At 37.6% G+C, this 26,990-nt stretch overlaps 2 protein-coding genes across 4 annotated transcripts; one reads left to right on the forward strand and one right to left on the reverse strand.

The window, feature by feature from the left end:
* Positions 1-1,189: 1,189 nt before the first annotated feature.
* On the forward strand, positions 1,190-4,139 carry lag3 (lymphocyte activating 3). Its single transcript, XM_082150388.1, has 8 exons — positions 1,190-1,344; positions 1,457-1,580; positions 1,893-2,107; positions 2,200-2,421; positions 2,506-2,802; positions 3,114-3,371; positions 3,492-3,610; positions 3,761-4,139. The coding sequence occupies exons 1-8, from the start codon at positions 1,245-1,247 to the stop codon at positions 3,893-3,895; spliced, it is 1,470 nt and encodes a 489-aa protein (XP_082006514.1). The 5' UTR covers positions 1,190-1,244; the 3' UTR covers positions 3,896-4,139.
* On the reverse strand, positions 3,938-26,283 carry plekhg6 (pleckstrin homology domain containing, family G (with RhoGef domain) member 6). 3 transcript variants are annotated; one of them, XM_082150266.1, is made up of 16 exons: positions 26,154-26,283; positions 24,538-24,724; positions 22,737-22,868; positions 22,489-22,620; positions 20,840-20,935; positions 20,565-20,615; positions 19,987-20,136; positions 19,757-19,867; positions 17,981-18,130; positions 13,989-14,114; positions 13,793-13,912; positions 13,568-13,697; positions 11,857-11,972; positions 9,902-11,286; positions 7,730-7,778; positions 4,555-4,690 (listed from the first exon to the last, which is right to left on the reverse strand). In XM_082150266.1, the coding sequence occupies exons 1-15, from the start codon at positions 26,171-26,173 to the stop codon at positions 7,739-7,741; spliced, it is 2,946 nt and encodes a 981-aa protein (XP_082006392.1). In that variant the 5' UTR covers positions 26,174-26,283; the 3' UTR covers positions 4,555-4,690; positions 7,730-7,738. The 3 variants fall into 3 exon arrangements, with proteins under 3 accessions (XP_082006391.1, XP_082006392.1, XP_082006393.1); XM_082150265.1 differs by lacking the exon at positions 7,730-7,778 and having other exon boundaries at positions 3,938-4,690; XM_082150267.1 differs by lacking the exons at positions 4,555-4,690; positions 7,730-7,778 and adding an exon at positions 4,849-4,963.
* Positions 26,284-26,990: the final 707 nt, after the last annotated feature.

Consider the following 26,990-nt stretch of genomic DNA (forward strand, 5'->3'; position numbering starts at 1 on the left):
TGTGTGTGTGTGTGTGTGTGTGTGTGTGTGTGTGTGTGTGTGTGTGTGTGTGTGTGTGTGTGTGTGTGTGTGTGTGTGTGTGTGTGTGTGTGTGTGTATTATATATGAGGCATTTATGGTTTTTGGGCTGGTTGTTATAGATATAGATATAGATATATTTATATAGATAAAGATATATATATTTAATATCTGTAAACTGCAAATGACACACACACAGACACGTGCACATATATTATATAAACAAACATTTATGTTAGGTGTGATTAATCGCTATTAATCGATTTGACTTCCATAGTATATATTTGAACATAATATTATTTAATATTTAATATTGCACAATTAATTGAAATTGGTTTCTGCATGCTTTGCATCATCCATGAATTTGCCATGATTTTCTTGCATGCAAAAACAGCATAAACTGATACATTATTTGTATCTAATTTATTTATTAATGCTGTCTTTTCATGCAATAAATATCATGGCAAGTATATAAAACATTTATAATAAAACAGGGAAGATGATTAATAACTGTGAAAATGTGCAAACAAAATTATAATATCATATAATAATATTACATAGACAATAATACATGCATGCATCTTCTGTAAAGCTTCTTTGAAATATATATATATATATATATATACTGTATATACTGTATATATATATATATATATATATATATATATATATATACATACATATATATATATATATATATATATATATACATATATATATATATATACATATATATATATATATATATATATATATATATATACACCCTAATTATTTATAAATAGATGCATTCTTGCCTGTGTACATTTTCCATATTACTTTTTTGTTTTGTTTTTGTTTTACATAAATTTGTTTCCATTCTTTGAAGTGAGTGACATACTTTCAAATGAACTTTTTCACGTGTTGAGAGAAAATTTGAGATAGACCTGGTGAATCCGTGGGAGAACAAAACATCAAGTGTTGCCTCTCCCTCATTCTATTACTCTCTCAGTGTCTCTCTTTCTCTCTAACTTTTTCCGAAGTACGTCAGTCAGACCGCACATCAACAGTTTCATTACATGCATCTTCAGAAGTCATGTGACATCGAGTGGCAGAGACGAAGAGGATCTACCTACATCGAGCAACTCCTCCCAACCACTGCAACCCACACAACCACCCACAGCAGTATATATACAAGAACAAAAACCGGAGCCGGCAGACGTTAGCTGAGAAAGAGGATTCAACGCATGAGGGTTTGCCTTTTCTTTTTTTGGAAAGTAACAACAAGAAGATTAGAAGATATGACACCGTTTATGATTGTTCTGGGGTTAGCGCTGGTTTTTGAAGGTGAGCGGTCATGATAGAGGACGTGAATCATTGAAATGTTGTTTAATCATTGTTATTTAATATATTCTTTCGTCTTGTAGATTTTAATGTGCAATCTTTCTGTGTTCTGCAGGTGGTCAGTGTCTGGAACGTGAAGTGTTGGTGGCTCATGGTTCTGTAGCAGTTCTGCCATGTGTGGATGATTTCTCTATGCTCTCATATCCCACTGCAGTCTACTGGAGCCGGATGATCGGAGAGTAAGAACATCTCATCCATCCATCCATCCATCCAATCACACGATCAATCATCCATCCATCCATCCATCCATCCATCCATCCATCCATCCACACATCCACACATCCAGCCATCCATCCATTCAATCATACAATCATACAATCATCCATCCATCCATCCATCCATCCATCCAATCATCCATCCATCCATCCATCCATCCATCCATCCATCCATCCATCCATCCATCCATCCATCCATCCATCCTAGACCTGACAATCAATTAGCACAAGAGGATGACCATTTTTAAGTCTTGCTCTTTTTTCTCAATTTCCTAGTTCACTGAAGACAGTTTGGCGTCGAGAGAAGAGTGGGTTAGAGTTTCGTCCGGTTAGAGACCAACCACGTGCTACCTGCCCCGTTCCCAACTTTGGAAAGGGCGATTACAGCCTTCACATCGCTCGAACGACAATTGAAGATGGAGGAAAGTACGTCTGTGAGGTTGAGGGAAAGACTCGGATGGTGAAGGTCATCATGCTCAGGGTTATAAGAGGTAACAGACACAAACAACCAAGAATTTGTCACTTCTTCTTTTATAAGCCATTGGAAATAACCTTATCAGTAAGATTTTCTCTTTCTTCACAGCGTCATTTTCTCCAGCAGTTGTGGTTGAGGGCTCAAGTACGGAGGCAATGTGCGATGTTAGTCCTACAACATCATTTGTAAGAGTTAGCTGGAAAAGAAACGGCCATATTATAAGTACAACCAGCCTCTCTAATGTGTCTCAAAGAGATGCAGGAATCTGGACCTGTCAGGTTTTACACAAAGGTGTGGAAGTAGAAGCAACCGCAGACCTACAGGTCAAAGGTGAGTGTTTGTTTTAAACGCTGGCTTCTTTTATTAATAACTTCTACAGGAGTGGCTCATTCACCTTCTCTGTTCCCTCTCCAGGAATCGCCACCCCTCAGGACAACTCTTCAGTGTTGTACGCCGCTGTGGGTTCCTCCGTCTCCTTGCCCTGCCTGTTTACTGATGGTCTGATCCCAAACACTGTGACCTGGAACAGAACCGAGTCTCCTCGTCCTCTCCCTGCATCTTTCGACTGGCCTCTTGGGTCCACAGCGTCTGCCACTATACAGACAGTGGAGGATGGAGATGAAGGGATGTATACGTGCTCAGGAAGGATGAAGGGATTGAAAAGAGAGGGAATTAAAGTACAGAGAAGGATGGAGCTAGTTGTTGCTCGAGGTGAGTGGAATCACTCAGAATACTCCAGGATGAGCGAAGTAGTTTGTCAGCTAAACCTTTTAAACTTTTATCAACTTGGCTTTACAAAAAGAGACAAAAGGCCTATGAACATATAAATGAACATACATATGAACTGCTGTTCTTTTTTTTTTATCAATTCACACTGTGTAAAAAAATATTATATACCTGAATGAGTTATTTTTTAATTAGCCTTTGATCATCAAAGTGGGCTTAATCTCCTCATAACTTCTGATCTGTGGATTTCTGAATTTGCTGAATGCTGATTTTTTTTGTATTTTTTGTCTGTGTAGTTTTGAGCTCCTCAGCATCCAGTGGTAACGGACCCGTGACCCTGACCTGCCATCTTAGCAAGTCCGACCAGAACACTTACTATGAATGGTTCCGTGTAACTTATGGACCAAACGACACTCAAACGGTGACCTCTGTTCGGAAGACAAAGAGCTTCAGGATTCAACAAGTGACTGAGAAACATGCTGGTGAATGGATGTGTCGGTACTATGGGAAACAAGGAGCTCTGGGGAACGTGACTTATCAATTTCCCATTATGGGTAGGTAGAGCAGATATATATAATATATATATTTTTATTTTTATTTTATAGAATCATGATTGGACTCAGAATTAGAAGCCCTACATTTTCATTAATTCTCTGTTTTGTTCATTTCTACAGGTGCTCTAAAGAATGGAAAGTCAAGTCCTGGCAATAAAACCGCCATGGTGATGGGATTAGGATTTTTGTTCTTGGTGATATTCCTGGTTTTGTTCCAGATGTACAGAAACTATCGCAGGGTACGTTTCAGTATCAAGTCTTGATTTAATAATGCAATTCATGCCCATTCATTTATGCAGTATACTGAGTCTGATATACTTTCAGTTTCAGTTTAAAATAGATTGTAATTATTTATATCTCATATTCATCCCATTTATTCCTCCTTACAGAAGAAGATGATCCTGCTTTACCCAGCGATGGAAACCATCGTCCATCAGACCACCACTGAACGAGAGCAGAGACAAAGGAGCAAGGCAAAGATGACTGAACCTTGTGTTGGAGATCCCAAATCAGTGTGTGTGTAAATTTGTGTTTTTTTGTGTGTGTTGTTTTTATGGATTTTTAAAAAAATGCCTGTGTGTTACTTTATGTTAATGTGTGCATTTTAAATGCAGACGATTGTAGCAGTCCATTTAAACTGTAAATATATTATCGGCATTTAGCCTAAATGTATAGCCTACATTTTGTATAAACTAATTTCGGTGCAAATATATTTTCAAATATAAATGTGAAATCTATGTAAATAAATTACAATAAACTGAAACCGTACTTTATTTCGCATGTTTTAATTTAATTCTTTTTTTTGTGTGCACAGTTTTACAAACAGGTTTCTTAAATGCAGTTTCTTAAAATTGCTATACAAGAAAAAATGTACACAACAATTCTGTACACAATTACATTTCGGTAAATATAATTATAACTATACAGTAGACACAATGTTAATCATTTTTTCATAAAAAATGTGAAGACTGTGTGTATATATAGGTATCACTCAAAAATATTTGACTGTAATAGTCATGCTACATAATCATTCAACAACACCGCAGAACCATTATATATTACATTTCTGCAAACACTTTTCACACAATTCAAGAAGGCAAGCCTACGCTAAATCTACATACTAGACCACTTAAAGCTACACTTCACTCCATTCTGTTTCATCTTGCCGCTCTGATCTTTTCGTCTCTGACCTGTGAAGCTCATTTATGGTCAGAATTGGATCAAACCAGTCTTCATCATCAAAGTCCTCAAAACCGAAAACCTCCTCATCGTCAAAACACCAGCCTGGCCAGTCAACACTGACGCCCTCCATGACATTTCTGCCACAAGGGAGAGAACAGGGATTAATGGGTTAATGTCTTCGAAAGAGTAATGGTTATTGTTATTTCCCTGGTAAAATGTCATTTTTGGCAAAATGGTAATAGGTAAAAATATGGTTGATAAATTATGAGGTATAAATTAATGAATAAATTAATACATTTCATTAATATTAACTCTTTCCATGCCAGTGACGGAATTTTCCGGCTTTCCATGTTTCACTGTTATACGGTAGGGGGCGCTATTACACGTCTCCTGAAAGAGGACAGAATCTCCTGATCAAAACACAGACAACAAAAAAGTATCAGAAACAAGTGATAAAAGCATTGCTTATGCATGTTGTAAATGTGATTTTCGCCGCTTTGTGTTAAAATTTAGCCTTTTTTTTAATGAAACTTACCCACATTCAAGTGTTGATAAAAAATGCATGAAGCTAGAAATAAAACGGTTGTTGTTGTTGTTGTTTAAAAGAAGAGGCTCTGTTCTTTCTTTTGATAGGCTTTATTGCATGTTCAGATATTCATACAACAAAATATTCCGGAAGCCATGAACATTTTTTGTGAAAATTATCAAAAACATTTGCAGTGGCTGGCAACTTTAAAAAAAAAAAAACAGTGGCGGAGAAAAGTAAAAAAAAAAAAAAGTAAAAAAATAAACATGATTATATATAACATTAGCCTATATAATACTTTTTTATTTTTTTTATTTTTTTTATGTCTCTCCCTACCCGTTTTTTTTTTTTTTTTTGGGACCATTTTCACAAAATGTTCATGGCCCCAATAATATTTTGTTGTATGAATATCTGAACATGCAATATATAAAAAGAAAGAACAACAGAACCTCTGTTTTTAAACAAACAAATAAACCAAAAATCCGTTTTACACTTTTTTTAATCAACACTTGGATGTGGGTACACTGTAAAAAAAAATTACATCCCCAAGTCAAAAATTTCTAGTGACTGGTTACATCTAAATTTTTCAATTAGTCTGACGTATTATTTCTCATTGAGCCAATGTTAACAGACTATTGCAACAAGAATTACACTTGGGCCAATTAAAAAATTTAGATGTGACCAGTCACTAGAAATTTTTGACTTGGAGAGGTTAGACATTTTTTATAGTGTAAGTATCATTAAAAAAAGCAACATTTTGGGCAAAAAACTGAGAAAATCACGCTTTTGTCAATGATTATCCAGATCGGATTCAGAACAATGATCACAACATCAACACCCTCAATGCTTGCACAGTCGTTCTGGGTTCTGGGTCGACATTTCATTCGGTAACGTTAGGCAGTTTTGATGTATGTGCTGTTTAATGTTGATGATGGAGTAATTTTACATATGCATTTGATTACAAATGAGAAAGCTCGTTTTTGCTTGTGTTTTGACCAGGCGATCCTGTGTACTCTTTCAGGAGACGTGTAATAGCGCCCCCTACAGTAAAACAATGAAAACACTGAAAGCCGGAAAATTCTGTCAGTGGGGGGGAAGTGTTGTCTCACAAATGACGGAAATTTCCGTCAATGGTGGGGAAAGAGTTAAAAGAAATTCATATTTTGACACCATATAATGCTAATCAGACCATAAAGTAGCGTTTATTAAAATTTTGAAATGTCATGAACATTTTTAAAGATATTTTTACAGACCCCCCGTTAGCCTACCTTCAAAGACCCTGAGGGGCCCACAGACCCCTAATTGAAAACCATGAATAGAAAGCACAAAGTACATTCAAATAGTTAGAAATGTCATGAAGCTTAATTCATGTGTTATAATGTATTTGAATGTACTGTACATTAACTTCTGATCTGTTCTGAGCATTACATAACGTTTTAAATGACCTATTAAAGAAATGCATTATAATGTGTATTGCATCTGTATGATGTGTAATTCTGTTTTCAGGGGAAGCCTGACTCCTAATGGTCCTTATGAAGAACTAACTGTACTATTATGAGAGATATATATACTTCAGTAAAATTTTAGAACAATGATGTGGTAGAATTATCTTACAATTTCCAGCGAAGGTTTGAATATACACTACCATTCAAAAGTTTGGGGTCAGTAAGATTTTTTAATGTTTTTAAAAGAAGTATCTTCTGCTCACTAAGGCTGCATTTATTTGATAAAAAATAAATAAATAAAAACAGTAATATTGTGAAATATTATGACAATTTAAAATGAGTGTTTTCTATTTTAATATATTTTAAACTGTAATTTATTCCTCAGATGAAAGCTGAATTTTCAGCATCATTACTCCAGTCTTCAGTGTCACATGATCCTTCAGAAATCATTCTAATATGATGCTTTGATGCTCAATAAACATTCATTATTATTATCAATGTTGAAAACAGTTGTGTACAATTTTTTTCCAAAATTCTTTGATGAATAGAAAGTTCAAAAGAACAGCATTTATTTAAAATAGAATATTTTCTAACATTATAAATGTCTTTACTGTAACTTTTGATCAGTTTAACTCATCCTTGATGAATAAAAGTATTGATTTATTTTATTTATTTCCCCAAAAAATAAAATAAAAATTCTTACTGACCTCAAACTTTTGAACGGTAGTGTTTAATGTTACAAAAGCTTTAGATTTCAGATAAATGCTGTTCTTTTGAACTTTCTATTCATCATAGCATCATGAAATAAAAATGTAAAAAACTGTTTTCAACATTGATAATAATCATAAATGTTTCTTGAGCATCAAATCATCATATTAGAATGATTTCTGAAGGATCATGTGACACTGAAGACGGGAGTAATGATGCTGAAATTCAGCTTTGATCACAGGAATAAATTACACTTTACTGTATATTCACATAGAAAACAGCTGTTTTAAATTGTAATAATATTTCACAATATTACTGTTTTTGTTTGTATTTTTAATCAAATAAATGCAGCCTTGGTGAGCAGAAGATACTTCTTTTAAAAACATTAAAAATCTTACTGACCCCAAACTTTTGAACGGTAGTGTAATAATTAGAGAGAATCTTATGTAACAGTACACAGATGAATTGTGTGTGGGCAGAGAGAAGAAATAACGCACATGAAACTGTCAAGTTCCGCAGTGCAGTGAAGTCTCTCTACAGTCATATCTAACAAATGGAACAAATACACTTAAAATGAAAATGATTGATTTTCCACTGGGCAGTAAGGGTTATTTCTGGGTTTAATTTAGGAGGAAAAATATTTATATCTTAAGTAAAAAAAAATTACACATGCATAAACACATTCAAAGTGGTGTTTTAAACTTAGTGCCGTGACAGATGCTGTTAGAGTTTATAGGAGTCCTATATGTATATTTACATAAATATGTATATTTATGCATATATTTATCAAAAAGTTTGCATATTATTTCTTCCTTGAGGTTTGTTGGTAAAGTTTCAATTTAAAGTAATGTAATAATGTAATTTCATTTAATTTAATTTTTCTCATTATTTTCAACCCTCTCTTTTGCAGCTATGCTTACTTTCCATGTAGTTTTAAAAATATTAAAATTATATAAATTATACAAATTATAAATATAATGTTAAAGCGACACTATGTAACTTTTCAACCTTCATAATATATTTCCAAGATCCTTGTGATGGTACATCGACTTACAATAGGTTGAATGACACGTCTGCCATAGCCTGACAGGGTCTGTATCGCTTTTACTGGCACTATGTAACTTCGGTGTTCGGGTAGTAACAAGAGCACAAAAAGAACTACAAAATTCGACTGCTTTACGGCATACGTCACTTCCCCCACCACTTCGTCAAATTTGGACGTGAGAGGCCAACCAGCGTTTGTTTTCGGCTTTCGTGCGTATGTTTTTGTCATGGGGGTTGTTTACACCTGGCCACTTCATGCATTTTCTCAGATCGGATAGCTATCCGATCGTGAAAATTCCAGGTTTAAATGCCCTCCGAAACGCATTTGAATCCGATCCCTCAAACCACTTCAGGAGGAGATCTGAGACGCATTCCAGACGAAACTGGACAAGTGTAAATGCATATGGTTTTTGAAACCACATATGTAAATTGTACTCCTCCCAAAAATAAAAAATAAAAAATTAAAAAAAAACGTGTGAGAGCGTTGTATAGGCTATTATGTTATATCCAGATATGACGCTGGAACACGCATCACCGCAGATGAGCAACTGCATCAAGCCAACGTGCAAACTATCGCAAATCAAAGTGAAGTAAGTCGCAGACGCTTAACACACAATCTTCATCATTAAAAGTAAAGAAACGAAATGATCTTACCAGGGCTGTTACTGCTCTCTCTTATTGCGGTCTTTGATTTTGAAATTTTAGCTGATGATCTATAAAATGCAGCTCATATCTGTTGCTTTCGGTGACGTGCACTCCATTAAATCTGCATAAAGCGCAAGAATTGAAGATCGAATTTAAATCCGTTTCGCAAAAATACATTTATGTGACCAGGTGTAAATGGAATCGTTTTGATAAATCAGATAGCTATGCCTCACGAATTAGTTTGCCAGCTGAACTCAGGTGTTGTGAGGTGTATTTATCACGTAGTCCTGAGGGATATCAGATGACGCTGTTGACGTTGATTCCTGCGATTATCATGAGAACAGCTTTCAATATCTCACATAATTATCATAAATAAGCCTAACGTAGAGGTTGTAAATAGTGTAAACGAGCACAATTTGCAAACTATTATGATAAATTGCAATAATCATGTCTAATGACATCATAACGGCCAATGTTATGAAATAATGCGACGTACATTTAACTTAATTGAAGTTATCTGGCATTTTGTAATGTTTACATTCCAATAAAAACAACACAAATTAAATTATACAGTAGGCCTAGACTATAGACTATTTACTTGTGATTTAGCTGCAATCATGTACAAATGTTATAATATAATATAATATAATATAATATATTTACGACAGTGCAAGTATTCCACAGCGACTCTAGGGGTCGCTGTTTGACAAAAACACAATTTCTACTTAGTGTGGCTTTAAATAGATTCTATAATATTCTATTATAAATTACAACTGTTAATTTAATCAAAAATACCCAGTGCAACCTGTGCCCCTTCAAACATTTTTTGCATGACAAGTCACCATCTGATGGTTTCATAGTTTTATCTCATAAGATCAAGAAAAATGTGATTCTTCATCTTTTGACCCCATTAAAAACAGTTCATTACTGTCAAACTTAGATTGTGTGTTCTGTAGCAATAGTGATGCATGTAGACTCACCCGTCTTTCTCATCCTCACTTCCATCCACGTTTCCTTCTCTCCATTCGTGTGTGGATATCATACTGGGTCCTGCAGATTTCTCTCCTTCTGCCTCTCTCTCTCCCTCACTGGCCGATGGTGACGGAGAGACGGAGATAGTAGGAGAATTCTTTGGAGAAGAAGTCCTCTCTTTTGTCTTTCCCACTCTTTTTCCCAGTGCACGATCCTTTTCCCGTTCCTTAGCCCTCTGCAGCAGGTGCTGGAGCGGAGAAGGGTGAAGCTGGTCGGCGTCTGGTGGCGGTGAGGGACTGCGTCTGTGAAAGGAGCTGATCTCCGGGATGGAGGCGCTCCTCTGTGTCTTTAGTTTGGGTTTTGTTTGACGGTTCCCATCAGGCGTCTGCTCAGGTTCAGAGAGCGTCTCAGGATCTTGCGAGGATCTCTTTTCAGGAACATTCCATAACGTTTCATGGTTGTTTTTTAGAAATCCCAGCTTTAGCACTCTGTGCGAATCCTGGGGTTTAACGCAAGGGTTGGATGCTCTTCTTTGGTTCCCATTGGAGTCTGTATTGGGAGGAAGCTCCAATCCATTCGCAGCTTTCTTGGAACTATCAGGGTGGATAGATGGTTGCAAATTTTTCGGATGCTTCCTCCGTAAGCGGGGAGACTTCATGATCCTGATGAACCTCCCTGAGTCTGTGAGGAAACCATCGTCATCTTCTGGTTGGCTGCACAAAGAATTCTTCTTGATTCCTTGAGAGTCATCATATGGATTCAGATGTGGTTTCTCTGTTTCTACACTTGCACTACATGTCAGTGTAGTTACTGGAGGCTTGATGGATGAAGAAGTGCTTGGCATGGATTGGCTAGGAGTGCCATTTTTCTCCACATGTCCACCTGGCATCAGCGAGTGTCCATTCGTCACAAGTAAGTCCTGTTGTGTGATTTCATTAGAGTTTGAAGATGGCTGTTGTCCATGTTTCCATGTAACTCGCCTTTCATTTATAAATGGGACCTCTTCCTCTTCCCACTGCCTGGTTCTCCCTTCCTTAGTTTTAAATCCAGCTGAATCAGTCTTTCCCACAACTTCTTCATGAGCTGATTTGCTCTGATCATTTCGATGACCGACACGTGGAGAGTTTTTATCCTCTGCCGGCTGTTGAACTTTACTTTGCTCCACGTCTGTCTCCACATCTGTCTCAGAAGTGCGTCTTTGATAACTTAATCTGTTTAGAGACTCAAAATCACTATCAGATCTGTCACTATCTGACTGGCCACCAGGATCCTCTATGACTTTGTCAGCCAGTTCATTCCGAATGGGAGGTCTCTCTGATCCAACTAACTCTGCCTGTCTTGTGGTGTTCAGGGTTTTGTTGGTCTCATTTCTCCTCAAAATCTCTAATGCTGCCTAAGAATATCAACAAGAATCAGTTATAATTACAAACTATTCAACTACGTTTGACTTTCTGATTCAGTATTCTTTTCACAATCTTAAATACTACACAGGTGCATTATGGTATATAATAGGCACTTTCCATGAAACACTTTAGTGTCCACTCCAGTTACTTCTTAAAAAAACATTACTGGCACAAAGCCCATGTTTTTCCCCTCAGAAATGAACTCATTTTAATTTTCAAACACAACGCAAATGCAGCGTAATATAAGCATGACCTGTTTACCGCATTATACACACACACACCCCTATTTACCGCATGATTTCCCCCAAGTACAATTTTTTTTAATGTCATTTGTATGTTTTTTCAAATCGGCATTGATCAGCATTTTCCGAATTTGTTCAAAAGAAAAATCTTCATATTTGAACATTTTCCAGCCTCATTTTGTGTCCTATTCGTGGAAAGTGCCAAAAGTAGAAAGTTCAATGCATTCATTTAGAAATAACAAAAGTCAGTTTTTCAGGGTTGGGCTTGCACACCCTGTCACACTGGTGTTTGATATTGAGTGTGTTTGCTACGAGTACCTGTGTCTCACGCAGAGCAGACACCCATGACGCGCAGTGGTCTGGACTGGGTGTGGACAAGAAGTTCACACTGACAGAACAACCAAGATCACCAACCTCCACCAGCACAAACGAATCTACCAGACAGAGCAACAGAAATAGAGTGAGAATCAATGTAGTACCCTATAATAAATATTTACAAAAACATTATTACAACTTGAAGTTCCAATCAATTTTCCTTGAGGTTATAAGTAGATTCCATGCAGGTCATTTGCATGTTTGAATTCACAATTGCGTAAACATAATAAATGTTCTTCTTTTGTGACAAGTACCAGGATTTGCATAAGCAGGTATTTGACACACCTTAGGTTGAGTCTTTCTCTGATTCAAAAAGCCTAATTAGAAACCAGCTTATCAAGTAATATGCCAATCTGAGCCCTGACATGCTAAGAACAGTATGCTAAATTATATAAAATCTTATATAAAAATCAGTGTGCATGTTAATGCTGACTGGTTATATGTAATGTATTCTGTGTCTTTGTGCATTTTCTACAGATTTTAGGTTGTAATATTTGACATTTGATTTGTTAATGTATATACATATATTTGTATCTCTAAAAGAATTTTGCCTCTTAAATTTATGCATGGTATCTAACTAAACATTTATTTAGCAAACTGTGAAATATGAGTGATACCTTACATAAATTATTTTGTACATCATGACTTATTATAAAAATTATTAACTAGCACAGAATATTAAAATAATAAAAATTGGTTCTCGTTTCAGTTGATGCTCCTGCAGCTTTTTGTGCCATCATGATTATTACTTTAAGAAAACTGACCTTTGAGTGATCAATGTCACAAATTTGCTTATTTGCTTAGGGACCTAAAAAAAAACTTTAAAAACTATAAAAATGATTTTTAATCCTTAAACTTTATGCTTATTTCTGGACTTAAAATTATTTTTATTTTTTAAATCACGTTAAATTTTAAATTCCAGATTGTGAATGTATATGGTATGCACTCAGAGAGAAGTCACGAAGGCCCAATTTACTGTTTTAATATAAAGGAATTTTCTGTATTGATTTTTGTTTCACCTATTTTGAAATCCACTTTGCATTTTGTTGTGTTTTAAAGCAGTGGTTCTCAACTCCAGTCCTCGGGACCCACTGCTCTGCACATTTTGTATGTCTCCCTTATTTAACACACCTGAACCAGATCATTAGCTCATTAGGAGAGACTCCATGAACTGAACTGAGTGTGTCAGATAAGAGAGACATACAAAATGTGCAGAGCAGCGGGTCCCGAGGACTGGAGTTGAGAACCACTGTTTTAAAGTCACCATGAACAACATTTATCTGTGCACATCATTATTATTTTTTTAAATTAATGTGCCCTTTATCAAAATAACTTCTATTGCAGCAACATCTCTCTGATGATGTGTTTACTGGTGTGAGGGCGGGGCAACCTGTCACTCGCATGAGATCGACCAATAGAAAACCACAACCATCCAATGATCCAATCAATTCCTGATGGGCAAAATCAAGTCCCGCCCTACATTTTTTCTTGTCGGAGAAGCAGTTTCACTCGAACATATGTCACAATAGGGAAGGGAAGACTATTGCAACTACAATTTCAGTTAATTTCCTGTATGTAAACTATGACTGAAGTTTCAGGTGAGGTAAGGATTATGGAATTATTATATACAGTAGGAAGTTGTGGACACACTCACAGCCATCTTTGAGCTGAATGCAGTGTATTCTCTCCAGAGACAGAGGGGGGCGCACTACCTTCAGTTTGTCTGATTTCTTCTGTGTTTTGGTCATCAACAACACATCAGTGAAGAGCAGAACCACAAGCTCCTAACATAACCAGAAAAGAATGTTGAAATTCTGAGGCAAATACAATTAATAGGCAACATCATAATCATATTCATCTTGTTTGTCTTGTCACTTGCCTTGTTGTCCTTTCTTACTCTGACTTTCAAAGTTTCTTCCAGTAATAGCCTCCGTACGACATTTGGTCCAACCCCCCTCATCGGACTTGTCAAATCAAAGCAGCACAACTCACGAACATGCTGTGGGTGAGATCTCTTTGTTAGGCTTTTTTCTTTTTAAAGCAAACATTGCTCTAACATTGTATCTTTTGTTTACCTTGTCCATTTCTTCACTCAGACCTTCTATCTTGTATCCCTCTATCCTTTGAGCAGCAACAGAAAGTTCTTGTTTCAGATGCATATAGTCATTGATAGATTCCAGAAAATGATTGACACTCTTCAACTACAGGACAGAGAGAGGCAGTGAGTGAGAAAAACAGAGTGCAGATCTTTATCTTTAACTTCAATGATAGAATAAAGACTGTTCAAGCATATTTATTTTCGAGAGAGAGAGAGAGAGAGAGAGAGAGAGGTATAGAGAGACAGAGATTACAAGGATAATAAAAAGGCGATGCAGCTCAAGAGTTTGAATTTTCTATTTTTCTTTTTTGGTGGTGGGATATTTCACACATAATCTATCTATAAATTACAGAAACTTCAGTCTGTCTCTCTGTGTGTCTGTCTGTCTGTATGTCTGTTATTCGCATATCTCTCAAACCGTTAGTCCGATGGATTTCAAACTTGACAGGTGTCTCGCTACGGGCACGAGTAAGTGCAGTGCCACGTTTGACGTTGTTTGGATTAAAAATGCAAAAGATATCGGTAAATATATCGGTAAAAGAAGCACTTAGAAGGTTGTGGTTTAAAAAAATCATTCTGACATAAACACTTTGTCAGCTAAACATTAAGTCAGCTACACTGTTTACTTATGAATATTATATTTTATTCACGGCCATCATTTGTAGTAGCCTATTCACAAACTGTTTGCTCAAGCGTAGCGTTTTTTCGGAGTTCACTGTGTAGCCTGCACCCTGAATCGTCAAGTTCACTGTGTAGCCTGCACCCTGAATCGTCAAGTTCACTGTGTAGCCTGCTCCCTGAAGTGGAACTGTGTGTGTGTGTGTCTGTTATTCGCATATCTCTCGAACCGTTAGTCCGATGGATTTCATACTTGACAGGTGTCTCGCTACGGTCACGAGTAAGTGCAGTGCCAAGTTTGGCGTTGTTTGGATTATAAATGCAAAAGATATAGTTAAATATATCGGTAAAAGAAGCACACATCGGCTTTTGCCTCTCTAGCCGCTGGCCACTCCCCCTCTCACACTGACACTGAAGGCTTGTTCAACTTGAACCTGCGCTGCACAGACCGATCAGTTTATGACATCAAAGTACCGCGCGAGCAATTCAAAAGCATAAGGAGCCGTCTACTTTCTATTCGCTCTCGCGGTACTTTGATGTCATTCACCGATCGGTCTGTGCAGCGGCGGTTCAAGTCGAACAAGCCTTGAGTGAGCAAAGCGCAGGATCAGAGGCCCCTCCCCCTCTCACACTGACACTGAGTGAGGAGCACAGCGCAGGACCAGAGACAGAGAGGGTCGAAGAAAGCAGTGGAGCTTAAGTAGCGTTTTCTCGGAGTTCACTGTGTAGCCTGCTCCCTGAATCGACGCGCTTATTCATTTGTGGATGTTAAGTTATCTGTAAGTCAGCTACACTGTTTATTTCTGAATATTATATTTTATTCTGGTGCGCTTAACGTTATCGCTAATGTGTAATAGTAGCCTATGCTATTCACCAACTAAACATATCCTATTCAATGCGTTCACAGTCTCTTTCACGGCCATCATTTGTAGTAGCCTATTCACAAACTGTTTGCTCAAGCGTAGTGTTTTCTCGGAGTTCACTGTGTAGCCTGCTCCCTCAATCGTGTAGTTCAATTTTCCATATTTATTGTATGTCATTATGTCAGTATTGCTTTCTACCATGCACAAATAAAAATGTCACTGAACTTTTGCTGTGTAATTGTAACAATGAGCACTCAAACACACCGAATCAACAATTACTAAAAACACACACAAAAACTGATTTTGCACAGGCACTTTGCACTAGTATATTATATTATTAATACCAACTACTGAAAGTGCTTCTATTTTTATTCTATTCCATTCTTCAATTGTATTTTTATTTGTCCCCTTTATTGGTTTAATGACAGCAGCACTGTAAATAAATACATAATTATTGCAAACAATTATTAAAGTTCTTTATATATTCTTATATATTTCTTATATATTTTAGTGTTCTAATCACTTTCCAAAATCCTGAAATTTCATCAGTTAAATGTGGTCTCTTTTGAACTTAGTAGACATGCAGTTTTATATTGTTGCTCTCAGGCGGAAACCTTACTTTTCAAAAAAAAAAAAAAAAAGCTTTTTCTCTTTCACTTTGATGTCCGCCAAGTTCAACCACAGATGTCTCTCGCCGCCATTGAATGACCAATATCAGTGTCTGTTTGTTTGGTGGCCCAATCCGTAGTGCGGTGTAGCTCAGCGACCACTTCAGGGGACAGTCCCTGCCGCTGATCCAAATCCTTACGCATATCTGCCTGGTATGCCTGCAGCACGTTCATTCTGTGCACGGCCATTCTCATTCAAGCGTGAGGTGGTCCGCAACGGCTCAGGCTGCAGGGACGGAGCCTTAAAAGAGGATGCATCAGCCTGAGAGAGATAGCCTGTAAGCGTCTCCTTCAATAGGATGCATCCTCACATATCCCCACTCACTCAATCCCTCAACACTCAAATAGTTCGAATGCTGAAATGGATAGATGCGAGCTGAATATGGCCTCTTCCATGACTTCTCCACCTCAGCGTAGTGTTCGAGAAAAAACGGAAGGCTCATTGGAGTGGGACGGTTATGACAGGAACCATCCGTCGAGTCTCCCACGAGCGGCTTCCTGTCTCTCGTGCCCCTAAACCAGGCCATTACATCCAGCAATTCCTCGTCTGCGGGGCTGGTAGGCTGAGAGAGCTCACTAAAAGCTGTATCTTTGCCCTCTTCAACTACATCCGTCTCCTCCTGGCTGAATGGCACCAGCAACATGCTATCTGCTGGATCCGAAGAGTCAAGAGCGAGTACGTCCTGATCCAGTAGTCAGTGATCCTGATCGCTCGAGCCAGTGGTTGAGGAACGCAAGTGAGACATACCTTTCTTGAAATCCCCAGCCAGCTCGACTTGTAATCCCCACAACTACGGTCTCCGCTGTGCCTCAGCTACCGTGGGGCCCATGCCGTGGGGCTCAGACGCTTGTCCCGCATCCCTCGAGAATAGGGCCAAGTGCGAACAGAGCTTACTCATTGAGCATCTCTAATAATGGGTGCATTCAGATCTCTTGAGAACTTAACGCACGTGCTCCTCACCCGAACACATAACACACAGGTCTTGTGTGTCCTCAGGTGTCAAAAACCTGGGACACGGAGGCACACACTTCCTGAAACGCTTGCTTGAGTGCTTAACCATGATAGTTGCATTCACACGTGCTAACACAAACAAACGTCTCCTGAAGACAAAAAAAAGCTGATGACCTATATTGCAGGTGCCCTCTTATTCTTTCGGGCGCTCTGCTAGTGATTTCATGGACTGCCATCAGCCAATGAAGTTGTTATGTTGGTACACATGCTTCAGACACCAGTCAAGCTGATATCGTTCCATCTATCCTCAAACCAGACACACTATTGAGGTCCACTTCGAAAGGGAACAAGCAGAGACAGTCCAAACTGCATGTGGCACTTCATTCACGATAGAGGCGGGGTGGAGTTATGAGGTTTTACAGAGGATCGAATGGAGTTACAAGGTTTAGTCACAAGCCCTACTCAATACTTTTCATTGGTTAGATATTTGCTAAACCCACAGACAGACATAAAGGGAGACAGATAGTAATGATTTATAATTGAAAAAAAGACGAAATATGGAGATACGAGATTTCCACCCGAAAGCAACAATATATCATAATTTATATCAGGTGTTTTCTGGGCTCAGAGTAGTGCTAGGGGTCTGTGAAAATATTGGTTTAGACCAAGGGCCTATTTTTTTGTGAAAGCACTATACTAATAAATTAGATTTTAACTTAATTTTCAGATAATATTATGTCTACATAAATGACAATACTTTTTTTTTTTTACCATTAAAAATATTATGCACTTTGTATTTGTTTTACACAGTACAAAATGAAATTTACAGTATATGATGTGATTCATCACCATTGTGTCACAGTCTCACCATTCTCTCAAGTGCGATTTGGGTGGGGAGGTTTTGTGTGGTCTTCAGAATAGCTTTCAGCAAAAGATGATATTTGGTTATTCTCTGGTGTGCTTTGGCCTGCATGTCGCCGAGTCTCATTCGCCCACACTGTGGATGATTCTCCACCCACTGCAGAACAGATTACATCAAGATAATAAGGACCATCATGCATTGCATTTATGTTCATGCAAAATATTTGATTGTAATCTATGGCTTATTTGCATCTGTGGTATGAATTGTGCATCTGAAGTCATATTTCTTTTTATACCCATGATCATATCACAAACTAGCGTGTTAACTTTAATAGTGTGGTGTAGTTCTGTTCTTTGACATTCTATATTTTGGTCTAAGTACAACTAGTCAATTAAAGATAAGGTTAATAAAAAAAAAAATTGGACTTAATGTGCAGTTTTTTCTACTATGTACCCTTCAGTAAATAACTCGCTCCCTAATCAACCACTACAGTCAAACCACCACAAAGGCAGGCGATCTTACAGTCATTTCTAGCCTGCTCACTCTGCATACTGTCCACTGGTACAAAAACATTGACAGGGGAACTTGGTGTGGTAAACAGTTCATTCGAAATGTGGAAAACAAATTCACACCTCTCCACCCAATTCTTATGTCTATATATGATATTTTTTTCCAGCCTTAATTTAGCTTCAGATAAAAAAAAATAAAGTTTTTTTTGCATAAGCTATTATCAAGTTTCCTTTTAATGTTTTCCCCCCTTTAAATGCCACCTTTAAGATTTATAAATTTCACTGAAATACATCAGTGGAAAAAAAAAAGACAGCATTGTACACATTAACATTAAACCCATCTCAAATCGATTGGCTAAATCAGGGGTGTCCAAATTTGGCCCTGGAAGGCCTCTGTCTTGCAGAGTCTATAGCTCCAACTTGCTATGAATTCCAACTTGCCTCAACACTCCTGTCTGGATGTTTCTAGTATTCCTTTATTAGCTGATTTATGTGTGTTTAATTGGGCTTGGAGCTGAACTCTGCAGAGTTCCGTCTGTCCGTGTTTGCACATTTCAGGCATTTTTCAGTGACCCTTTCTGCATTTACATCGTTAAACCAGTATGTGGCAGTAGGCGCACAGTGTCACTTCAGGTCGAACACACCTAGACGCTTCCTATCCTCCTGTCTTAGCTCCACCCCTTTAGGATGCGAGGGAAGGATACACCTCTGTATCCTCTCTCATGACTCCTCAGGAAGCTTCCTCACTCCTCGTTCCTTGCCTCCTTGAGGTGCAATTAGAGAATTGAGATGTCCTTCAAGATGGCTGAATTCGATTGGTTTCCTGGTCACGGGCTGGAAGACGGAGGAGCGAGGAAACGAGGAAGCATCCATTTAAATATTGAGAAGCACCCCAAGTGTTTTTGAATGAATCAGTTGAACAGATCATTCAATTACTCATTCAGGAAGAACTTGTTGCCACCTATTGGCTGGAGCTAACTACTGATTTATTCAGGAACGAACCAAGTGGCTGTTAAATGAGGGAGTTGTTGAATCATTCACTGAACCAGTTTGTTTAAAAGCATTGATTTATTTTGTGCTAGGATAAATGAGACGGCTGTAGTTGATTTGGCTTTGTTTGGAATTGTTGGAACTGGAATTTTGTCAAAGTCAAAAGGCTCCAAAGGCTCAGTTATACTCAGAAAATCAACCCTTTACTATTGCTTTATTTGCATTATAATTTTTTTAATTGAATAATTCTTTGCTTTTAACATATGAATATGATTTGCTGTACCGTAAGATAGGCGTGAAAGTGTGGGTTTGTGTCAAGCTGTCTGCGTGCAAACTCTACATTTCTCTCCCCTTCCCAACAGTATTCAAAGTATGCAGGAAAGCGCTCAGGAAACTGGAAGAGATTTTAAAAAAATGAGGGAGAAAGAAAAAAAAGGGTATTAGGTGATAGCAAAGGTAGATCTGTTTTTAGCTTTATTACTTCTAATTTAATGAACAACAGTTTTATCATACCTGCAAACATCCAGCCTCAAGTTTCAGAGGGTCGAAAGGTCGTCCAGTGAGACGGACTTCTTGTAACATTGGATACATCACTTCATGCCAAAAGAGTCGATGTGCCTCAAGGATAGAAGGAAGATTGGAAAAGAGCATTGTGGGGCTGACCTAAGAAAGAAAGAAAGAAAGAAAAAGAAAGAAAGAAAGAAAGAAAGAAAGAAAGAAAGAAAGAAAGAAAGAAAGAAAGAAAGAAAGAAAGAAAGAAAGAAAGAAAGAAATGGAAAAAGATGAATTGATTCAGATGATTGCCACAGACATAGGTGCTATCGCCCACACGCTCTACGACAGAGCAAAATCATTTTCCATCTGGTCCGCTCAAAATGTTTCCAGTTGTGACATCACCGGTAATGCTCCAGATTATATTGAATGAACAGAATGAGTGAACAGCACATTATTTGACCGCACTTCTGCCGTCATGCTTATGCAGTCAGTCTGCTTACTATTAAGATCTGCTGAGTATGTAACTCTAGAAGGTCAATACAGAAAAAGAGTTTCCACGTAAATACTTTGTGAAAGATTAGACAAGATGTACATACTTCCTGAAGGAATCCGTATCCATGACAGTGTGACAGTGCTGCCAGCACGACCTGTGCGAAATGAGTATATGCATTAGCCAAAACTTTAGCATCTGTTGTACATGCATCATTTATATAAAAAGGACTAAGGAACAACGTGTTAAAGAATATCCTGCACACCATAAATATATTATTTTTCTGATGCATGTTGTTATTGTGAATTAATTGTCTATATCTGATCAAATAAACTGTAATAAATCCTTAATAAAAAAAATAACTGCAATGTTATTACATACTTCTTTGAAAATAGTGAGTTTGTTGATGAAGTTAAGCTCAGTATTAAGAAGCTCCCACAGCGCCTCCTGTTGGTGTCGCTGGGTTTTTGACATAAACTACAAAGACAAAGAAAAAGAGAATGCCATTAATCCTCCACCATACAATCAACATACTTCTGATGTCTTTCTTCTCTGTTCTGCCCACTCAAGTTTTTATCCACTGCATTTTATTAACTTTTGGCAGTCATCATCAATCACCCAACCTGCTTCGCAAACATTATGCCTTTTAATTTTCTAATGGTGCACTCCATTTGTCCTAAGAAGAGATAAATTCCTAGTTCCTAGTTCCCAGTAGTCAAAAGTTGCGACTGGGAAACTAGGGGGAAGTGCAACAACCCCAACTTCAGAATCTAATATGGCTGCTCAGCGCATCAACTGTAGTGAAACAGTAGAAATATACTGTTTATTAGCACGTCGGTGTCTCAGTAAACTCAGTGGTGCACACTATGCACGTCAGCACTATCTGTGCAAATTTAAAATACCACTTTTTTATGTGTTTGTACTGTAAAGGTAAAAGTAATAGGGATACTGGGAACAGAAGGAGAGGGAGAGGGGATAAGAATCACCGGGAAGACACTATTTAAATTTCTTAAAGACACAGGGTTGATGAGTAGAATATGAGAACATCATGTTACACACTCCTGTACAGTAGGTGGCGGTATGCTGAATATTACTTTCTAGCCCCTCCCATTCCGAGGGCTTTTTAACTCCTACGGTGGCCGTATTAATTCAAATCTGCCGGTAGTCGCGAGTAATCTCCCCCTCGCATTCGTCACGGTGCCACTGAGTGTCAAAATGCGAAAGGCGAAGCTTGAATTTCCAGGTATGTCCCTCTTTGGCTAATGTATTTTCAAGATGGAGGCGCAATGGCTGCCTCCATTCGAGCGACTCGCTCGTATGTATTCTAAATGGCAGATTCTACGCTTTCGAGAATACTTGATTAGATGGTAGAAGTAATTACACATAAATGAGCATATATCATTTTGAAAGAACAAAGTATTTTTTGCTTAGAATCAACTTAAAAAATTACACAGTGTAGCTTTAATGTACCTTGAGTTTTTCCTTCCACCACATATTATTTCCATCACAAAAGTTGTGCGAGCAAATGCAGTTTTTCTCAGGCTAGCGCAAAAGGTTTACGAGAGAATGCAAATGTTTTATGAGTGAACGCAAAGTTTCTTGGAGAACGCAAAAGTTTAGCTAGATAACCAACTCTATCTCATGAGAAAACTTGAGGTAGTGATTTCGTATGAATTCATATGATGTGATTGATACAAAAACATGATTATATAAAAAAATAAAAAAACGTAAGCATGAAGGTACACTCCTAATCCCAACCCCTAAATTCATAAATACGTACGTAGGCCTAACCATCTGTGTGGCATAAGCAGATCATACAAAAAGTACAAATTCATCCAAATTAGCAACCAATTCGCTAAAATGTATAATAGTTACGAATTGTCATGAGAGCGTCTTGGAGAGAACGCAAAGCATTGAAATTATTTTTACCCCCCATCTGAAATTTTCCCATCAACATGTCCCTTTAGGGGCTGAATATAAATCTTTCTCCCAATTCCCTCTAGTTCCCTCTCTCTCCCATCCATCCATACCTCATGAGAGTGCACTATATCAGTCCAGCTCTTTTCCAGTGTTCTTTCAGTACCTCCCTCTCCCCATGTCCACCTCAGGTCAGCAGGTATGTTGAAAGAGTCCAGAACTTGTTTCAGTGCATCCACCTGCCCCTGTAGAGAGAGAGAGAGAAAGAACAGAAATGTAATAGAAAAAAAAAAGTGTTTAGTACAAATACCGAAAACGTACCTCCTACATCCATACCCAATTTAGGCAAAAAATGAATTACCTCCGATGTGCTGTTTTTGTCAGACACTCCCTGGCTGAAAAGCGCCTGCTTTAATGCACCTCTGGTCTTCACAATTGCAGATGTTCCCTTGCTCATGGTAGAAAAGTCCACAGATGACCTCCGCTTCTTTTTCTGACAATGCAAAAATTGATATGTGACAAGCTGAATTACCAGCAGCAATCAACCAAAGCCTGAATAATATTTTGTAGTGACATCCTTTACTAAAACAACAACATTTACAAGTAGAAGTAGAAGAGTAGAAGCATTCCTCATAGCCCTAAATACGCAGAGGACATTGATTGGTTAATACAATTACATGACCAACAAAGGACATTGTTTCATGTTCTAAATGGTTAAATCACTTGAGGACACACGTACGGCTGTTTCTCCGAACTTCTGAATATGTGAGCGTCACTATGTTGAAAGCAGTGGGCATTTGTGTTTTATTAAGACTTCGGCCTGAATTTGTGTTTCAGGGCACCTGGAGGGTTCCAGCAACTCCAAGGTCAAGGTCATTTGATTCCCATGGCCATGGACCACAGATGCTGATACAGTGCTCAATGATAAATAATTGTGTCCTAAATAAAGAAAAAAATCTAGTTTAACCCTTAAACGCATACCTCGGGTCTTCAGTGACCCAGGACGTCATGTATACCCTCAATTAGACATCAACCAATCAATTCATTATAAACAATATAACAAGAAAAAAAAATGATAAAAGAATGCAGAATTTTTATAAAAATTTAACAGGTGTGTAACTGTATAAGTATATTTTTCTGCACAACAACAATTGAATCTTTGATGACTGAATAAGTGCAGTTCACTTTTAATCCACAAGGAGGCAATATACACATATACGATACACATCATTGTGTATGAATGAACACAATGATGAAGTGATGTTTAAAAAAAACAAAAGAATAGGAAGCATCGTAAGTAAAAAAGTATGGCTCAACGACTTACTGCAGAGCAAGTACTGAACGCGATAAAATATTAGTGTCACTGTCACTTGATGGTGGATCTGGTAAAGAAGCTGTCAGCGTTAAAAAATATTGATTTTGAAGATGTTAAAAATGATAGTTTTGAGAAAATGTTTGAGATCGCGAATATGAGCCAGATGCTGAATGTACTGGGAAATGAGCTCTGACGATGGTAGGCAAAAAAAAAAAACAGAGGCTACAATATAAGCCTACTATTAAAATAAATAAATAAAATAATTTCCTTACAACTTGAACATTATTTACACATTTCTTGATAAGGTAAAAAGTTTAGATAATGATGATAATGATTTAATTTAGAATAATTTGGTCCTCCATATTGAGAGGTTGCACCACATGATATTTTACATAAAATCTGAACTAACCTTTTTATGTAAAAACATTTTTAATTCATATTTTAAGAGCCTTATTGACCTTGACACACAGCCACGGTCCCTAACCCTAACCCTAACCCTAACCCTAACCCTAACCCCCCGGTTTTTGGTGTCCACTTTATGATATTATATGTCCTTTTTTGTGTTTTACTTATATACATAATATATGCGTATTGCTTGACAAGAGATTTTTTTTAACAATAAAATATGCCCAAGTACTTAGATTTTTTTCTTTACAAAAAATTCCTCTTTTTAATGAGGCTTTTTTTCTTCATTATGATATCAGGACAGTAGTAACACAATACAAATTATTTTCTATTTTTAATCGTCACGTTTTTGATCCAAAATGCAATGCAAGTTATTTTATATAAAAGCATCTTCATATGGCAAACATGATTCAGTGCTGACTTAGAGTTATGAATTTAGTACCTGGTGGCCTATAGTGTGGGATCTGTGTTTCTCTTGTGCCCTCCGCTGGCTGACTGGTGGTACTGCAATAACTCCATCCGGAACGTCTGCCTCTTTGTCTTCCTCCCTCTGTCTATCACTCCTATCACCGAGGGCAGTTTCCTCTGGGGCCATGACATTGCTCAGTTCCGGTCCTTTTGATGGATTACTAATGTGCACAGATAAGATTACAATAAGAGGATTAATAGCTTAACACTTGAACGAGAATAAGATTAAAGATGGTGAAAGAATAAACAGGGAAAGCAAGAAATCAGAAAGTAGTAGCAGCATTGAGTGATTACAGAAAAAAAAAAGTCATGCTATGCTTCATTTATCCCTGTGCATAATATAAGGCATAACAGTGCATACAAAACTGTAAACCACAACTGGAAACAACTGATATCAGACTTCCGAAGCCCACTGCAGCAGTGACCTTTAAATCTCCAAATAACACACTTGTTTTTCTATAATGGTGGGTTTATCATTTTTCCATTGACATCTATTGTTTTTAAATTGAGCTAATGATGACTTCTGTTGTTTTTATATATAGTTAAATGAATTATTATTATTATTATTATTTTATGCATGTCTTGTTTTTACAATTGAGGTTTAGCTCACTTCTGGGGACAAATTTGTCCCCAAATTCTAAGTAAATATAGTGTTAAACACACACACACACACACACACACACAGACGTTAGGTTTTCATGTTTCATGGGGACATTCCATAGACAATGATGTTTCTACAAACTTATAGTCCATCCCCTACACTACCCCTCCCCATCAAAGAAAACTTTCTGCATTTTTACGTTTTCAAAGAACATCACTTAGGATGATTAATAAGGCGTTTTACTCATGGAGGCCAAAAAATGTCAAGGTCAAGGATTTCGTATACTGCCATCTTTGTGGGGACTTAAGTGTAGGGTTTACCGACAACCACACACACACACTATACACAAACACTCAAACACTCTCATCAGTACTAAATTTGCAAGCGACTCTGACATGGACAGACACATTAAAGTTTATAAACATGCACACCCTTACTATGTCTGATTCACACTTCTCTGTAACTCAGGTGAGTCATATTTACCCATGCACGAATCTCATGGGCAAGAAATTCATTAGACTAGTGTGTGATTCATAAGACTCGCACACACATGTTCTGAGAAAGATCATAAAAAGATCATAAAAAGTCAGCCTACGTTTGACATCACTTTTTGGCAATACACCAATTCCGCTCACCTTGACAAGATTATCATCAGCGATCTATTGAAAATACGTACTTGAAAGTACGTACGAACACGCACACACCACCATTCACATCCACATATGTTTACAAATTCACATCTGTCTTACAAGCATACCATGGCATATACTGTACATAAACACACAGTAACACATCATTTAGAAAAAAAAATATACAAGTAATTTAAGTGCCATTTACATCAATAAGTGAAAATCTGCAGCGTAAGCAGATTTACAGTAAATCTCAATTTAGATGTGATTCTTATTTCAGACATTATACTTAACCGACCACACACACACACAAACACACACACACATTGACTCTCGTGACAAGTCTTCCTCAGTAGATACCTGGATTTATCTGTGTCCATTTCCCTCAGTCAGACTGACATCTTAAGAGATCTCTTTCTCTCCCTCTTGTCTCCCTTCTAGTCCTCTGTGTATTTTTCTTTTTTGTTCTTTAACCCTTCCTTCAGTAACAGGTTGAGCAAGCGAGACAGGATTCTTTAGTCTTAGATCTCGGGCCTGGCTGCGCCCTGAGAGGACAAACCTGATCGAGCCATTAGTGCTTTCTGATGTGATTGACAACCAGCCAGCTGTTGATCACAGGTGCTTTATTTACAACATGTCAAGTTGTAATTGTTTAGACAGGGATGATAGATTTGTGGTTTAGTACCACATAGACTAGCATGTACACACACACACACAAATACACACACATGCTCACACAATAAGGAAGAAAGATGCTATTTAGTGTCCAATCAGGAAGTGAATATGCCTGGAAGGTTTTGATTGTTTGCCCAAGAAAAACCCATCAGCAGTGATGTTTAGGTAGATTTGGCTCAGGTTTGTTCTTCAAGTGTGAATTTATTGGATTTTTGGCCATTTGATCATATTTTAAGATATGTCCACAGTACAAATTGTGTAGTCAACCAGTGAAAACATGCAGCTCAGCCGATTAAAAATAAAGAACAGGGTAGAGGGCCTGAGAAATATCAGACAGGAACTAATTCATTTGGATAAGAATGCGGAAAAGCAACATTGCGCAAGATCATTCAGACATGCATCAAGACATAATTACACAAGCCCATCATCAAAGGAGGACACGGCTGGGTGGCGCTTGTCTAGTGGTTAAGGGTCTGCTAATAAACCACTAGGAGATTTAGTGCTGGCAAGCCCTTTAATCAA

This window comes from Leuciscus leuciscus (assembly GCF_965113295.1).
Source record: "Leuciscus leuciscus genome assembly, chromosome: 20".
NCBI lineage: Eukaryota > Metazoa > Chordata > Actinopteri > Cypriniformes > Leuciscidae > Leuciscus > Leuciscus leuciscus.

Excerpts from the sequence above, each read along its gene's own strand:
- lag3 (XM_082150388.1), top strand. The coding sequence starts at position 1,245 with ATGAGGGTTTGCCTTTTCTTTTTTTGGAAAGTAACAACAAGAAGATTA. Across the intron at positions 2,108-2,199 it reads CATGCTCAGGGTTATAAGAG|CGTCATTTTCTCCAGCAGTT; the intron begins GTAACAGACACA and ends CTTTCTTCACAG. Across the intron at positions 2,803-3,113 it reads GGAGCTAGTTGTTGCTCGAG|TTTTGAGCTCCTCAGCATCC; the intron begins GTGAGTGGAATC and ends TTGTCTGTGTAG.
- plekhg6 (XM_082150265.1), bottom strand. The coding sequence starts at position 26,173 with ATGGACACAGATAAATCCAG. Across the intron at positions 22,621-22,736 it reads ACAAAAACAGCACATCGGAG|GGGCAGGTGGATGCACTGAA; the intron begins GTAATTCATTTT and ends CTCTCTCTACAG. Across the intron at positions 11,973-13,567 it reads CATTCAGCTCAAAGATGGCT|ATTCGTTTGTGCTGGTGGAG; the intron begins GTGAGTGTGTCC and ends TCTGTCTGGTAG.